The sequence below is a fragment of the Glycine max genome, chromosome 8, assembly GCF_000004515.6.
Source record: "Glycine max cultivar Williams 82 chromosome 8, Glycine_max_v4.0, whole genome shotgun sequence".
NCBI lineage: Eukaryota > Viridiplantae > Streptophyta > Magnoliopsida > Fabales > Fabaceae > Glycine > Glycine max.
In genome coordinates, this window is record NC_038244.2 from 8,961,853 (window position 1) to 8,978,347 (window position 16,495).

The following is a 16,495-nucleotide window of genomic DNA, read 5'->3' on the forward strand; positions in this document are numbered from 1 at the left end:
TTTATAAAAGTTAATTTACTCCAATGATAATTTTTTGACTAATTGACAATATAAAAATTCTTTTTTAGTTAAATTTATAGGTTAAAGTATTCATGTTTAATATAAAATAACAAATTAATGGCAAACAAATTCATACCGATGTTATATTAAAATTAAATTGAAATTTATTATTATTTGCATGATTAAATTCTATAAATAAAATATTACTATAGTGGGGACATTTTCTTGAACCACTTATCCAATCTTATAAATTTAATGCCAGAAAATTTAAATAATTAAACTCCGGTGATTGTTTTCCTATCTCCAATAATCTCAATTTATGTCACTTTTATGTAACTCAATTAATTTTTTATATCCAAATGAATATTTATATATTTAAATGAATATTTCTATTAATAAGTTATTTAATTTTTAAAATATTTTATTTTTCTCTCTTATTATTAATAGGGTAAAATGTTTTCTTGTTCTTCTATTTTTTAAAAAAATTTTATTTTAATCATTTTATTTTTTATTGAAACATTTCAACATTTCATCTTTCATTTTTTTTAAAGTTGATGATTTTAATCTTTTATTTTTTTTTACTGAAACATCTTGTTCCTCACTTTTAAAAATTTTAATTTTAATTCTTATGATCAATTATATATGTATTTTGTAAACATACATTAATTGACATGTATTTATTTGTTATCCACGTGATAATTTTTTTTTGAAAACAAAATTATTTAATTTCTAACAAGCTTAATTTATTTAACAAAATTTTTAAAAAATACATAGTCAAACCTGAAATTTACAAAAAAAAAATACTAAAATTGTAGACTTTTAAAAAATAGGAACAAAATATCTCAATTAAAAAATATTAAAATTACGAATTTTTAAAAAAATAAAAATTACATTTTAATCCTACTAATACACACTTAAGCAATTTGTGAGTAAAAAAATATTTATATGAATAACTTTCTCTAATTTTAAATAATTTAATCATATGTGATATACTAATTTTTTTTTTTTGTTAAACAACCTATTAAACCATCATCACTGAACATACTCTAAGTTAGTATATACACTAGCATTACTTTCTATTATCGTGTAACTAAATTGAACAAAAAACTCTTCAATAAAAACATTTACTATGTCAGAAATATAGAATTATTCATAAGTAATTTAATATAGTTAATTGATATTTTGTAGTATTATTTATTCCTTCCGTTTTTATATATAAGATCCAATTAAATAATTCATTAAAATTGAGAAAAATAATTAATTTAATTTATAATAATAAATTTATCTTAAATATATATATTTTTTCTAAAGCTATCATTTTTATTAATAACTTTATTTCTTTCAATAATTTATCGATTCATTCTATTTCTTCGTTTAATGAAGAATACTTTTAGTATAAAAATAATTAATACACAAATTATTATAAATTAAATTTTATAAAAATAAATAAATATTATTTTGAATTTAAATTTTATAAATAAAAAAATTTATAAATACAAGGAGACAGTACATTGTTATAATTAACCAAGAAAAATAAATGGTTAGGCACGGTTGGTAGTGTCCTCTAAAGTCTAAACGTAATAATTTACTCATAACAAAAACAGAGAAAAGAAAAGTAGTAAGAAACATCAGCTGCACCTGCACTGTCCGTTGCCAGAGTCAATGATTAAGTAACTACGTCACAAACAAATAATCAACCTATTCAACACCTACCAAAAATAACAAATACTAAAATAGATGGAAAATAAATTCAAATAAAATCCATCAATTGTTTTTGCTATAGATAGCAAGAATCTTCTACAAAATTTAATTATGTATCACTTAAAAAGTTAAAGAAAAAACAATACAACATTGTTTTGTTATCAATTTTATAAAACAATATCACTTTTTTATATTAATATAATGATAAAATGTGGAAAAAAAATAATGTTAAAATATGTAGAAAAATTTGAGTGATAAAATTTATAAAATTATAATAATTGAGTGACAATGTGCAATTAAACAAAAAAAAATATAAATACTACTTAGTATGATGTAACCGGAAGAGTCATAAATAAAGATGATACTTATTAGATAGATTTTTTTTTAAAAAAAAAAAAAAATATATATATATATATATATATATATATATATATATATATATATATATATATATATATATATATATATATATATACATGTATCAAAACCCTTTTATATATATATTTATCAAAAAAAATAAAAAAATTCTTTAAAAACTCACTATTCAAATTTACCCCCCCAAATAAGCTGGAATAATCACTTCACAACAATTCATTCCCACTTTCAAAAATCAAGGTTATCTAAATTAATTAATTCAAGTGAGGGCTCTGCACATAAAATAAAAAAATCCACATATCCAACAGTAAATCCATGAATATGAATGAATTGTTTTATTTACTTTAATTTTCCTACACACAACACAACACTGGCATAAAACGAAAGAATAATTTAATTATAGAAACCACACCCACCAATTCCATAGCTTCACAACTCCAATCCAATGAAGCTCCATCACCACTAGCGAACACTTCCATTGTTTTTATCTCACAGGATCGATTTATCCCCACCACCACCACCATGGCAGAGGTGGCGGCGCCGAAGAAGGAAAACCCGAATCTTCTCCTTGGGCGGTTCGAGCTCGGAAAGCTCCTCGGGCACGGAACCTTCGCGAAGGTCCACCACGCGCGCAACATCAAAACCGGAGAAGGAGTCGCCATCAAGATCATCAACAAGGAGAAAATCCTAAAGGGTGGTTTGGTCTCCCACATCAAGCGCGAGATCTCCATCCTCCGCCGCGTGCGCCACCCCAACATCGTGCAACTCTTCGAAGTCATGGCCACAAAGACCAAGATCTACTTCGTCATGGAATTCGTCCGTGGCGGCGAACTCTTCAACAAGGTCGCAAAGGGAAGGTTAAAAGAAGAAGTCGCCAGAAAGTACTTCCAACAGTTGGTTTCCGCGGTGGAGTTTTGCCACGCGCGCGGCGTGTTCCACAGGGATTTAAAGCCCGAGAATTTGTTGCTGGACGAGGATGGGAACCTTAAAGTCTCCGACTTTGGACTCAGTGCCGTGTCGGACCAGATAAGGCATGACGGGCTGTTCCACACGTTTTGCGGAACACCCGCGTATGTTGCTCCTGAGGTTTTGGCGCGGAAAGGGTACGATGGTGCAAAGGTTGATATTTGGTCTTGTGGGGTTGTTTTGTTTGTTTTGATGGCGGGTTATTTGCCCTTCCATGACCGTAACGTTATGGCTATGTATAAGAAGATTTACAAGGGTGAGTTTCGGTGTCCCAGGTGGTTTTCTTCTGAACTTACAAGACTTTTCTCTAGGCTTCTCGATACTAACCCTCAGACAAGGATTTCTATTCCCGAAATCATGGAGAATCGCTGGTTCAAGAAGGGTTTCAAGCAGATTAAGTTTTATGTGGAGGATGATAGAGTTTGTAGTTTTGATGAGAAACAGCTGCAGCATCATGATGGCGATGATTATTTGGCAACATCGGATTCTGAGGTTGAGATTAGAAGGAAGAATAGTAATTGCAATAGTACTAGTAATGGTAATTCGTTGCCGAGGCCTGCGAGTTTGAATGCGTTTGACATAATATCGTTTTCTCAAGGCTTTGATCTATCAGGGTTGTTTGAGGAGAAGGGTGATGAGGCGAGGTTTGTGTCTTCTGCTCCGGTGTCGAAGATTATATCGAAATTGGAGGAGGTTGCTCAGTTGGTTAGCTTCACTGTGAGGAAGAAAGATTGCAGGGTGAGCTTGGAGGGGTGTAGAGAAGGTGTGAAAGGGCCTTTGACTATTGCTGCTGAGATTTTTGAGTTGACACCTTCCTTGGTGGTGGTGGAGGTGAAGAAAAAAGGAGGGGATAAGGCAGAGTATGAGAAGTTTTGTAACTCTGAGCTGAAACCCGCGTTGGAGAATTTGGGGATGGAGGATTCTGCTTCTTCTTCTTCTTCTTGTCATCAATCTACACACACTCAATCTGAATTCCAACAACAACATCGAACATTTTCTGACTCTGCCCTTAACAGACATTCAGATAATAATGAATGCTTATATGATCAAGAGTTGGGTCTAGCAGAAGAGACTAGTATCCCACAACTTGGTGAACCAAAGTTCGAATTTCAACAGGAAAATGTGCCCATGTTTACTATTTGACTGTGTCTACAACACTATTGTTTTCAAAGAATGAAACATGTGGAAAACCAAAAAAAGATAATGAATGTTTGCATTAATTAAGGTACCAGGAGAATGACAGAAGATGACAACATACTATTTCTCTCTTGTTATTTTTAGGCTGTGTGTAAGTTAAATTTTACTTTCTTTTTCCCTCAAGAATTTTCCGGCATTTTTAGGTTTGCTCCTTGACTGGAGCATTAGATGCTACTGTATTTCTTTGTCCAAATGTTGTATTATTGTAAGGCTAATTTAATTTTAAATATAGTGAATGAAGAAGTTTATATGTGTATATGTCTTGGTACATTGCTCTGTTACTGTAGTTTACTTATTTTCATTCTTTATTATGAGTAATGTGAAAATAAGAATGCATATTTCTTGTGAATCCATGAAGTCCTTCACTGGATTTGGGTGTCTAGTGCTTCATATTAACTCCATATATTCATCACCTTAATTTGGAATGAGATTGGGGGAATTCACTCTAAGAGAGTAACATGAATCAGAATGTCACAACAACACTTGTTAACTAGTATATGTAACCAAATCAGGTTATGATTTCAGATCCTTTTCTCCCACCACTATTGACAGCTGCAAAGAAGATTGCTAGCACTGTTTCTCGTTTAAAATAAGCGATCTATTTTCCCCTGAATCATGTTGATTTCCAGCGCATTTCATGTTGATATTATATTTTAAGCAATGGGAAAAATTGAAAAGCAAATACTGATATGCCAGAGTGGAGAAAATGGGAGAAATTATGTAGGATTCATCAGCAATGCATAGATGAGATTCACTCAAACCTGAAAGCATTGTAGAGCATTGATAAAATGAATGATAAATTCCCTGAAACCCCCTCCTACATCCAAAAATAAGCTTGTTGCTTTCACACATACAAGTGGTGCCTATTATTTGACCCAAAATGCTTCAGCGAAACAGACAACATAAGTTGGTTGTAGCGTGGCCCTGCACACTTACAAGTGGTGCCTATGGAACCGTCGTCTTAACTAAACATAGCAATGCATAGGTGTTATGTCTGCAAATTAGTATAAATTATAAACTCTAAGAAACTTTGTTATTATTTCAAAGAAGAGACTTTTTAAGTGCAAATTGACTTGTTAGAAAATACACACGTTTTAACATTATGTACATGCCATCAGTAATCTATGGTTTCTGAATCATTTGGTACTTTGTGCTGATGCAATGAAGCCTGGTGTTGAACTAGATTGAGCGTTGGTCTTCTAACTCTTCACCAATTCCGATGCTTGTTTCTTTCTGTGGTTTTAAATGATTCAAAATTGTAGGGGCCCTTGTGGCTAATGGAACCAACAGTTGGGACCTATTTCGCTGCTCAAAAACTTTTTCATGTCCTACTTTCTGCTGTAGCTGATTTTATATATTCAAAACCAACCTGGGAAGTGGAAGGCTGAAAAAGATGCATGATAGGGGAGTTTTGTATTTTTAAATTTATTTCCCTAGGGAATAATATCAAACACAATTTTTTTCCCTTATTAGTGCGGATTTGAATGACAGATGGTATTTTCTTTTTCTGTTTCTTTTTATATAGAAGTTATATTTGATTTCACTTTTTAGATGTTCATAACAAAGTATACTTCATAACACACATAGCTAGTGTTTGCTGTCAAGAGAAAATGGAATGATAAGACATCTTATTCTGTGAAGAGGAAATGGAAATGTTGGACTACTTACAAATGTCCGATGTCTAGTCCTACAAATAAATGCAAGTTGAATATAAACAAGACATGCCCTGACTCATTTTAAGATTTTTAATTCTATTATGTTAAGTTGTCATTGGAGTGTTTTTTTAAAGCAATTTGTCATTTAAGCATATAATTGATTTTCTCAAGTTTTTTTTTTCGAACTAAGCTTAGATCCAGTCATCATTGGATTAAGCTAAAATAGTATGCATATAATTCATATATAAAATTTAAAACTCAAGTCTTATATTTTATGAGACGAGTTTGGACCAGCCTACTGTTTTACTCCTCTAATTTAAGCCTTGCTATTTTTAACTTTGTTTTCATCATGTTAATTTTTTATATTAAGAGATATAGTATTATTATCTTGTCTCTACTAGTCTACTACCAAGAAGTTCTAGGTTTGTCACTAAATGCAAGTGGACACTATTGTGGGGATGGTTTGAAGAAGCGAAGATCCCACTATCTCAACTATTGAACATCCCACGTGGCAAGGAGAAGATTGAATTGAAATAAAACCTAGTAACATTTTTGTGAATAAAAAGTAATATTAAACTAGTTGACTTTGATGAAGAATACTAGAATTAATTGGTTATGAGTTTGGATTCGAGAATTATCCAACTTTTTTAATCAGGATCAGGGGTGGGGATGTCACTACTCGTCTTGTACCCGTACTCATGCATGTTCTCGTATTCATCAATCAGTTTTTTTTTTTTTTTGGTGTAGACAAATGCACTACAATGAATTTATTGATATATAAGTAGTTAAAAATAAATGTGTACCAATCAATTTATTTTTTCTAAAATTGGATTTTTAATATATTTTTTTTACAAAAAAAAACTTATTTTACAAATTTGAATGGGAGACGAGGTGGGGCAGGGATACTCGATATCCAATGGGTACGAGATGTAAAAATAAATTTTAACCTGTCAAATATCGAAAAAAAATATAGAAATATGTCGAAAAGTCGGAACTAGGGATTAAGAAAAGAATACTCATCTCTGCTCAATCTGTTGTCATGTCTATACATAAAACTCTTTGACCGGCACACATTTATTGTCATATAATTCTATGAGAAATGACATATACTTGTACAACAAATTCGAGAAATGGTATATTGTATAGAAAAAATAGAGGAGTTTGAAATCAAATAAATAATTAATGAAAAAAGATAAATATAAAATAATATTGTATAAATTATTGTAAGAATTGTCATATATGAATATATCACATGACTTATTTATTTAGAGAAAAAAAGATATCACACGACTTAGGATAATATTTCAATTTATCAATGGATCTGGTTTAATTAACTGAGTAGATAAAAAAAAATATCCCAATTTGATATATGATTCATGTCATGAATGTATCTTATCGATAAACATGATTTATAAATGAATTTTTTTAATAAATACTTTTCTAGAATATATTTAAAAATAATAATAAACATATATCTAATTTTTCATTTTTTAATATACTTTTATGAAATTTATATAAATTGTACTAAATAAAAAATAGACTCATCAAATAAATTATGTCACTTGTAGGTAACCTATAAGTTATATTTAAGAAAAATAGTTAATTTTTATAACAATTATTTTAAAAACCATAGTTATAATGATTTTCTATTGACTAAAGTTATCTTCTATAAAATATTTTAATTAATTTTTAATTTTTTTTATTAGTTCAAAAATTCATTTGATAATTCGGTAATCAAGATTTTTTAGTAGTTTCTATCGTTTGTTGAAATGCTACTTTTAAAACACTAGTTTTTAACTCTTAATTTTATATATTTTCTTTCATTTTTATCCTCAATTTATTTATTCATTTTTTTGTTACATTTTTTTTAAAAGATTATGATATTATTTTACTGTTACACTTTTCATCTATCTTAACGACTGATTTTACCTAATACTTCCAAGTTAATACCTTAGTTTTCAGTTTTCAACTAATTTTTCAAATTTCCTTTACGCTAATTTTATCCCATATAACCAAATCTTTATACCAACACAATGTGAAAATTAAACTGTTTTACTTCATAATGGAAAATGTTTTGAAATAAACATACTACTGCCGTCATTTATTTTTTCATCGAAGATCGAACTATGAGGCATTTGTATAAATAACTTAAATTAAATACTTATTTACTAGTTTCTTCATTATATGAGAATTTATGTTATAACATTTATTGAAATGAATTAAAAAGTTTTTGATATGTTTTACCAAGGAATTATAAAAATAAATTTTAAAGAAAAGGTTTAAGAAATCATAATCCATTTCTGTTTATGTTTAAGTAAGTTACTGGAAATTTTTCTAAAAACTTTCGTAATAGTGAATATAGAGGTTCTATAATTTATGGGGCTTATTTAATTATTTATTAGACCAGCCATTTTTTATTTATTAGTTACAAGAGGTGTTTAGGAAATTTTTAATTACACCAGTTTATGATTATTTGATAAATATGCGGATTTGTGTGTGTATGTGTTTTTACCATTTTCGTTATTTTGATTGGTGGTAATTTCATAAATGAACGAGTTTGCTTTTAATAGTTCAAACTTGTTTCCATCATCTGATTTAGGTGATTGTTGAGTATAATGCGGGGAAAACAACCATTGGATTGTTATCTAGCTCTGAATGGTTCTTAATTACCAAAATGAACTATTAAAATTGGAGAGATCATAAGGATATAAATTAACGTACATCATCAAATCCGCATCCTCGCATGATTTGTTGGCGTATAATTAATCTCTAAAGCGTCATAACTATTTTTGTGCATATCTTAGTTAGAATTCATGAATGAAAATGCCCTACACACTAATCAAAAGCACTTGGCGGCGAACCAATCTTGTGCTAGTACACATTTTCCCTCTACAGTGGACTAACTGTGGTTCTTGACTGGGAAATCAGCAGCTAAAGTACACTGATTTTTAATTTTTAATATGTGACACATAAGAAAAGGTGAACGTATCTAGCCAAAAGTTAAAAATGAAATGTGTCACGTAAAGAAATAAAGTTTCCACATCAAAGTGATCGATCGTATCCATTACAAATAAGATAAGGAATGAAATGAAAGTCTGACACGTGACATTACTAAATATCTTTAAAGTAACTTACAAATGTTGTTTGTTTTTTGTTTTTCCAACCTGTATCAACAACAAAAAAGTATCTTTAAAGTAATAAAGTGAAATGAATGGTCCATATACAGCCTAGGGTGTGCAAAATATCTCTATAAACCGAACTACGTATTTGGACATAAACCAAATTGCACTGTAAATGGCGAAACACTTCCAAATATAGTTCAATAACCAAAGTGTTTATCATACTAAAAGTGGTTTTTGTCAACTTTTAAACAATTTAGTCAATTAACTGCATATAACCGAATCAGGAAAAATACCGAATAAATCTAATTAGGTTGTTTGATGCATATTACTTAATTGTGGAATCAAATAAAGCTCAGTTGTCGTTGTTTTGTTTTTTCAACTTTTTTGCCTTTTGAAAAATGCGTAGATGTCTGTGTTTTGGAATTGGTAGACTATCTTAATCACGGAACAGTTACGACTTACAAGTTTCATTAATAATTGAATAGACCTGTGTATAGAAGTTGCATGTTCATTGAGACTGAAATACCAATTAATATGTCGAGACTTTTTTTACATCTCAATATTCATCAACAAAAGTACAATTTACAACACCCCACTTGCAAAATTACATAACACGCTTCCACAGGGACAATAATAGCTATGGTATTGTGATTATATGGACTTACAAAAGAACAAATAGAATTAAAGAATGAGTAGCAAATACCATATAGCATTATCAGAAAGCTGTACTCTTCCAGCATGGTAAAGGTTAGAGAGAGGCTTGACTTAGAACACAAAGAAGAGAGTTAGATAGAACTTTTTTAAGTGGCCTCCACTGATAAGATCTCCAGTTCAGCCCACCAGAGTGGAGAGAGTCTTGGGACAGCTTGCTCGGGTGATACATGAAGCACTTCCCGTAATCTGGGAGTTATTTCCTTCATTGTAGATCTTAACCTTGGATCAGATTGAAGACAATCTTTGATCACCTCACAGATGACATCAAGTTCTTCGTCTTTGAAGGACTGCAGCGTGGGATCGATCAGATAGCTGATGCTTTGCTTATCGTTCAAGTGCTCAGCAGCCTAGGAAGTTGATCAGGATTTGTTTGTTAAGTGACAGAATAGAACAATGGAGTTGCACTTGAAAGTACAAGGAAGGGTACATTCAAAGGAAAGAAAAACAAAGTAACGGGCACAAATTACAAACTTACCCAGTTGGCAAGGTGGCCTTGTTCTTCAGAGTAAGGTAGTTTCCCAGAAATGATTTCAAGCAACAATACTCCAAAGTTATAGACATCGGTTTCGGGATCAGCCTGGGGTGGCAACTCAGAAGATTTATGTGATTCATCTCCAGTTGTGTTGGTTTTTGCATGCTTGCCGAAAGAGATCTCTGATATCTGAGAGGAATAGAATGGAGATATGTTACTTGATAACTGACATATATATTAAAAACAAAAAATAGAAATGTTTATACCTTAGCAGCAAAGTCATCTGTTAATAATATAGCAATTGAATTGAGGTTGGAATGAGCTACAGGTGGATTTAGATCATGGTGCATATACTGAAGACAATAAGCCGTGCCCATAATAACCCTCATCCTTGTGCTCCAGTCAAGAGGCTCAACTTCCTTAACTGAAAAGAGAGCAAATACAGACAACTTAAGCATTTTGTTTTTTGTAAAGAGAACTTAAGCCTTTAATCAGATTTGCTATGCGCAAGGTAATAACTTGAGCCTTTAGAGAGTGTTGGAAGTTGTTACCATGCAGATGCTCAAATAAGTTTCCATTTGGAGCATACTCAAACACCATCATCCTTGTGAATGGTTCTTCTTCGTCACAATACCCAATAAGATTGGTAAAGTTCTTATGGTTAACACGGGACAATGCAGCAATCTGAAGCATAAAAGGAACAAAATTAGCAACAGGTAATTAAGTAGTAAAAGTTCCTCCCTCAATTGAATTGGGACTCCTAATTCAACTTTTTCCACTCCATTGACTTGAGAAGGAGAAAACCTTTTTGCGATAGGCTGTCTCCATGTTCTTTGACCAATCATTGGCAGAAGCAACAATAGTTGAATCGACAGCAATCTCGACTCCACTGGATAGTGTTCCTTTGTATACGGTGCATTCATCAAAACTATTAATAATATTGCTGAAATCTTCACAGGCTGTTTCCAGCTCTCCCCGATTCAACTTGGGGACCCCTACATTACATACAAGGAAAAAACTGTCATCATATTATGTTAACATTGATTTCTTTTCTTTTCATTTTATGGGGCACATTGGGAGTTCTTTACCGTAACGTGAACCTATAACCTCTTCCAGAATCCCTATCCAGGACAATAAATCTATGCCCTGATAGCACTTAGCAGGAATTTTGGATTGAGCTAATAACTTAAGAGAGCTTAGACAAAATTGATTCATAGGTTGACACTTTAGATAGTATATATATTGCATAATAACAAGACAATCTATTTTCTTGCAATTGGCTGACCATAAAATAATGAAAGACGTTCATAAAATTGTTGCTATTCAAATTAGAAAGATGATGATTGAACAAGTTGAACAGGAGAGTCTCCAAACCTTAAAAAAGGTAATGGACTTATTGTAACTTATATAAACAAATGAAAACAATCAATCACATTATTATAGACTAAAGAACATATATGAGGGAAGTCAGTATGAGGTGTTTAAAATTTGGTAAACAAACATTAGTTATCTTAAAAAGTCAGTTTCAATATCAATAATTTATTACTGTCAAGTCCTTTCAGGAGTTGCCCTGGCTTCCCTCAAACAGGTTTGGAGAATGCAGTGAAACTGAGATGGCAAGATCTAATCTGCCAAATGCTAATCAGCATATACATATTTCAGTAAAAAAAAAAGGGTTTACAAACACATACCTTGATTTTAAATTTTTGAACAGAAATCCTCAACAGGTGATAAGCTCAAGAAACAGGACATAATTGTTCAACTACAGGTTCCACTTTGAAAAATCTAATTTGCAGTTCAATCGTGTATGAGCAGTTTTTATTCATTTACTGAAATAATACCTGTTATAAATGCTTTCTGCAACTGTCCACTTATTCCTGTCTTCCAGGGCTTTATTACTTTTGCTGCTCGTTTTCGCCAAATGCAAAGCATGATCACAACAAGAATGACCAAGACAGCAACACCTGTGATTATAATGATATACTTCCATAATTTTCCAGATGCACCATTAGGTGAATTTTGTTGACTTGCTTGATTCACATGTGGAGAAACAGAAGGTGAAGGCAATGGTGCAGGTGACTGATTTTGTTTCTTATTGGTGTCTGGCACAGCTGGGAAAGCTCCACTGCTCTGGGCAATTGGAATAGAACTGATCTCTATAGCAGGCCCACCACTGAAATGTTCAGCTGCAAGGTTACTGGACTGATCAAGCAACTTACGTCGTGCTGAATCAACTACATTCTGGACAAACTCTGACTCATCAGAACCTACATGATGGAAGGTGTGTTTTGAAAGTCAGTTAAAAGCATAGGTATCAATTTATGTACATATTAAGGTTCTCTACTTACTAGTCAGATTATCACAATATTTCTCTTCATAGGCATGAGGAGTAGCCTTTCCTAGCTTGAACCTTCAAATAAGAGCAGACTTTTTGTAAGCTAAACATGATGAAAGAAGAAAATTTATGTAAATATTAAGATTGATATGGGGAAGAAAGTTATCTACACACAGTGGCAGTGCCACAGCAATTACAGCATTGAGGTAATTTTTTAGTGCTCCTTTAAGTGGAATAACAAATGAATCTTCCATGTTCGATTGCTTGAAATTTTTATGGCACATACTTTTTTCACCATGTTGTTCTTGTTGTATACTTTTCACACCATGCATCAAAATCAAAAGGTCAAAAAATCAGAAACTCAACCATTCTTGTTAACCATAAAGGATGCAGCATATTAAGATAAGTATACAATCTCAGAGGATGGTACTACTAAAAGTTTGCTACTGCTATATCTAATCTTAACACCTTAACACAGCTATAAGACAACACAAATTTCACTTCCTCATAAAACAATAAAATAACTATGGTGATCAGATAAAAGAAAATCAAATGGAAAAACACACACTGAACAAACGTAAATTCTGCAATTCTCTTTCGAGTTTATATGGCTGAAGTACACCACGAATTTTCAATGAACATAATGAAATGATCAACAGTTTGGGTTTTCACCAATCATTGGGCTATCAAATGACAAATGATGAACAGATTGTTTTTAATAATTGTTATTTAGATGAGTTTTAATCTTTGCAGCACATATGCAATTTGACAAGAGCCAATCATAGACAAACAGAGTGTGACTTCTACTGCTATAAATGTGTAACTGAAAACAAACTGAGTTTTAAGGAGTTAAAACAATAAGAAGTGCCATCAGAAATTCAGAATGAAGATTTGTACCGATTGAAGACAATATACAGAAACTCCATCTAAACAGAAAATTAATTATTTCAATTATGACAAAATGAAATCTCAGATTGATTAATAGAACATCTTAAACCAATTAAGCAATGACTAAGAAATCATGACTGTGCTCCATCATTTATATATTTCTCAAGGATGTCTAGAATAAGTATAAGGCACATGAAGAGTGCAGTTGACCACGTGAAATCTATTTGACATGATGCCTGACCTTGTGGAAATAATTTTCCCGTGATTGTCTAAAAGACTTCATTGTTTGAAAAAGAATAAAATTTGTGACAACAGTAGTTCTTATGAGTTATGATTCATTAACTTGCCACTACATTTAAGTGAAGCTAAAGGAAGGAAAGCATAAAGTCACTAGGTCAGGGAGAAAAATGAAGATACACTTACTGGTGCACAAACTTTCTGTTATTGTTATTAGAGGGCAACCTTAGCTTTCTGAGCTCTTGAGAATCACTGCCTTCAAATTTATTGTCACAAACCAACCTAGGGAAAAATTAAATTTCATTGCAAGTAAACCAGAAATATAACTAAATAGATGAACAAAAAAAAGATAAAGAGCTAACTTACAGGTTTTTTGACAACAACACCCTGGCAATTTCTGCTGGGATACATCCAGTCAAGTCATTCCCCCTTAAATCCAATAACTCCAGCTTGTCTAGATCTCCAAGTTCTTTGGGAATGGTACCAGAAAAACTGTTCTTGTATAGTACACTATTTCAAAGTAACAAAGGGAGCATATCTGAATTAGAGATGTATTTGAATATAAATTACTATATCAAGTCAACTGAACTGTTCGATTTTTAAACTTCTGAAGAAGAAGCTCCTAATTTAGTCTTTCATTAAAGACATACATTAACAAACCACATATCATTGAGTTATAGTATAACAAGAACTAAAATAACCAAACAGAAGCACTCATGATAATCTGTCCAACAGAGACAAGGAGGCCTCATGGACACTAACTTGATATAATAATCCAGCTGAGAGGCAAACTAACTGTAATGGGGGGGGGGGGACACACAGGAACATGGTCAAGAACCCTTACAGGGATTTTAGATGACTAAGTTTCCCAAGCTCAGGAGCCAATGTCCCTTCCAAAGATAGATCAGGTAGGACCCTACAAGAAATAATGGGGAAGGCACAAAATTCTATAAGCACATAAAATTCAGAACTGAATTCACATCAACCAAAATGGCAGCCTTCTTTAAGCATCAGGAACAGCTACATGTATTACTGTTTGGTAAAAGAAAATAATACTGTCTAAATGAAAAATTTAAAAAGAGGAAATCAAAGGGAACTTACAGTGATTGCACTTGACCATCAACACAACGGACACCCAGCCATTTGCAAGGGTTGCAATCATTTGGATTCCAATTTGCCAGAGCAGCAAAAGGATCAGAAGTTATTCTTCCCCGAAATTCCAACAAGGTTAATCCTGCAATGTCCATTCCAAATGCAACAACAAAAATCAAACATCAAGATACAAGAAATGGATTACATGATTCATTGTAAATTAGGGAGACTAAAAGTACACAATCCATGCAAATCACCTTCATCGTTCAGAGACGAACACTGTTGAGTTCCCCACAGAGAAATCAATCCAACATAAATTCGGAGCCATAATCCAAATGGCCCCCATATGCTTTCCATTGCTATGAGAAGGCAATGTCACTTTGGTAGCGACAATATCTATATCTCTTTAAAGTCAGGAAGCTATATGATATGTCATATCATATTTACAAAATTGGAAGGTTTTTTCTGTACATAGAAACCCTTCCACCTATTTGGATGAAGCAGCCGGAAATTCACTAACTATGCAAGCAAAACTTAATACTTTACAATGGAAAGCAAAAACAATTGAAGCTCTTGGTATCAGGGTCCCTCATTATTTGTATCAATCTCTTCCTTACAACCTTTTGCTCAACAAAAGCACACCCAGCTCAATTAATCCTCTCTATGATTCCAAGCAATGTGGGCTGGGGCTGTAAGAAATTACATTACATCCAGAGAACAACAAAAAAAAAATAGATAAACAAATGTTTTTATTCCAACAATAAAAAAAATGATAAAGTTGACAGCAAATCAAAACCATAACAAAGAAGAAACAAGGAATAACCCCATCAGCAAGCAAACTTTCTGGGTGTTAAAAAGAAAAAAGAAAAAGAAGGCAAAAAAGGGAATTGAATTACCATGCAAATGGGAGAAAAGGGTGCAGGAAAAGAAGTCCCTTTGTGCGTTGAAACTGAAGGATCAACAATGTTTGATGATATGATGCAATGCAATGCAATGCAATGCACGTTGGTGGTGACAGGTGTGGGGGGGGAGGGGGGGGAGGTAAACTGAGACAAGGAATGAGAAAAAAAAAAAAAAAGGCAGCAAAATAAAAGATTGAAATGATGAAGAAGGTTGTTACGTTGTTGAATTGCTGCCTTTGTGAAGAGGATCTCAGAGAAACCTCTCTCCGACCACCTTCATCATGTTACAATATTTGTTGGGGTTCTTTTGTCTCTTGTCTCAGTTTCTCTCTCTTCACCCCCCACCACCCACACACACAATTCCCCCTTCTCATATTTTTTCCTTTTTCCTAAAATTCGTTGTAGGCCCACCACTTCCGAATTACTCGCACGCGCTTCTTGTCTTTTTTTTTTTTTTTTTTGTTACTCCTGCTGTCTCACTATTATTAATTCATTTATTTACTTATTTATCGAAACAAACTCTATATTTCTTTATGAAAAACTTAGTTATAAATCTATTTTATTTTAGAGATAATTTTTTATCAATAAATATTAATTTATTAGTTTTATTGAAAATATTAGAGAAAAGGATTCGAATCTGTAATATCTCTTTTTCTCTCCTTTCTGCAACCTTAAACTATATTCTCAACTGTTAAATCAATATTATATTTTTCAATTTATAATGTTGATAAATAAAGTTCTTACATTTTCATTTAATTAAGGTTCAAGTAAAATGTTACTAATATTTTTACAATATCATCAAAAATTAACTTGGAATGGAATCTCTTCTTCTTCTTCTT

General features: G+C 32.1%; 2 protein-coding genes across 4 annotated transcripts; one reads left to right on the forward strand and one right to left on the reverse strand.

Moving 5' to 3' along the window:
* The first annotated feature begins 2,391 nt into the window (after positions 1-2,391).
* Positions 2,392-4,495, forward strand: LOC100786078 (CBL-interacting serine/threonine-protein kinase 12). Its single transcript, XM_006585106.4, has one exon. It carries the CDS (start codon positions 2,599-2,601, stop codon positions 4,183-4,185), a length of 1,587 nt encoding a protein of 528 aa, XP_006585169.1. The 5' UTR covers positions 2,392-2,598; the 3' UTR covers positions 4,186-4,495.
* Positions 4,496-9,539: 5,044 nt separating this feature from the next.
* On the reverse strand, positions 9,540-16,016 carry LOC100786591 (protein MALE DISCOVERER 2). Of its 3 annotated transcripts, none has more exons than XM_006585107.4 (14): positions 15,651-16,016; positions 15,012-15,443; positions 14,764-14,896; positions 14,507-14,578; positions 14,029-14,172; positions 13,849-13,944; positions 12,712-12,852; positions 12,551-12,612; positions 12,044-12,469; positions 11,007-11,197; positions 10,754-10,886; positions 10,469-10,626; positions 10,206-10,391; positions 9,540-10,077 (listed from the first exon to the last, which is right to left on the reverse strand). In XM_006585107.4, exons 2-14 carry the CDS (start codon positions 15,109-15,111, stop codon positions 9,817-9,819), a joined length of 2,103 nt encoding a protein of 700 aa, XP_006585170.1. In that variant the 5' UTR covers positions 15,112-15,443; positions 15,651-16,016; the 3' UTR covers positions 9,540-9,816. The 3 variants fall into 3 exon arrangements, with proteins under 3 accessions (XP_006585170.1, XP_025985367.1, XP_003532756.1); XM_026129582.2 differs by having other exon boundaries at positions 15,875-16,009; XM_003532708.5 differs by lacking the exon at positions 12,712-12,852 and having other exon boundaries at positions 15,651-16,015.
* Positions 16,017-16,495: the final 479 nt, after the last annotated feature.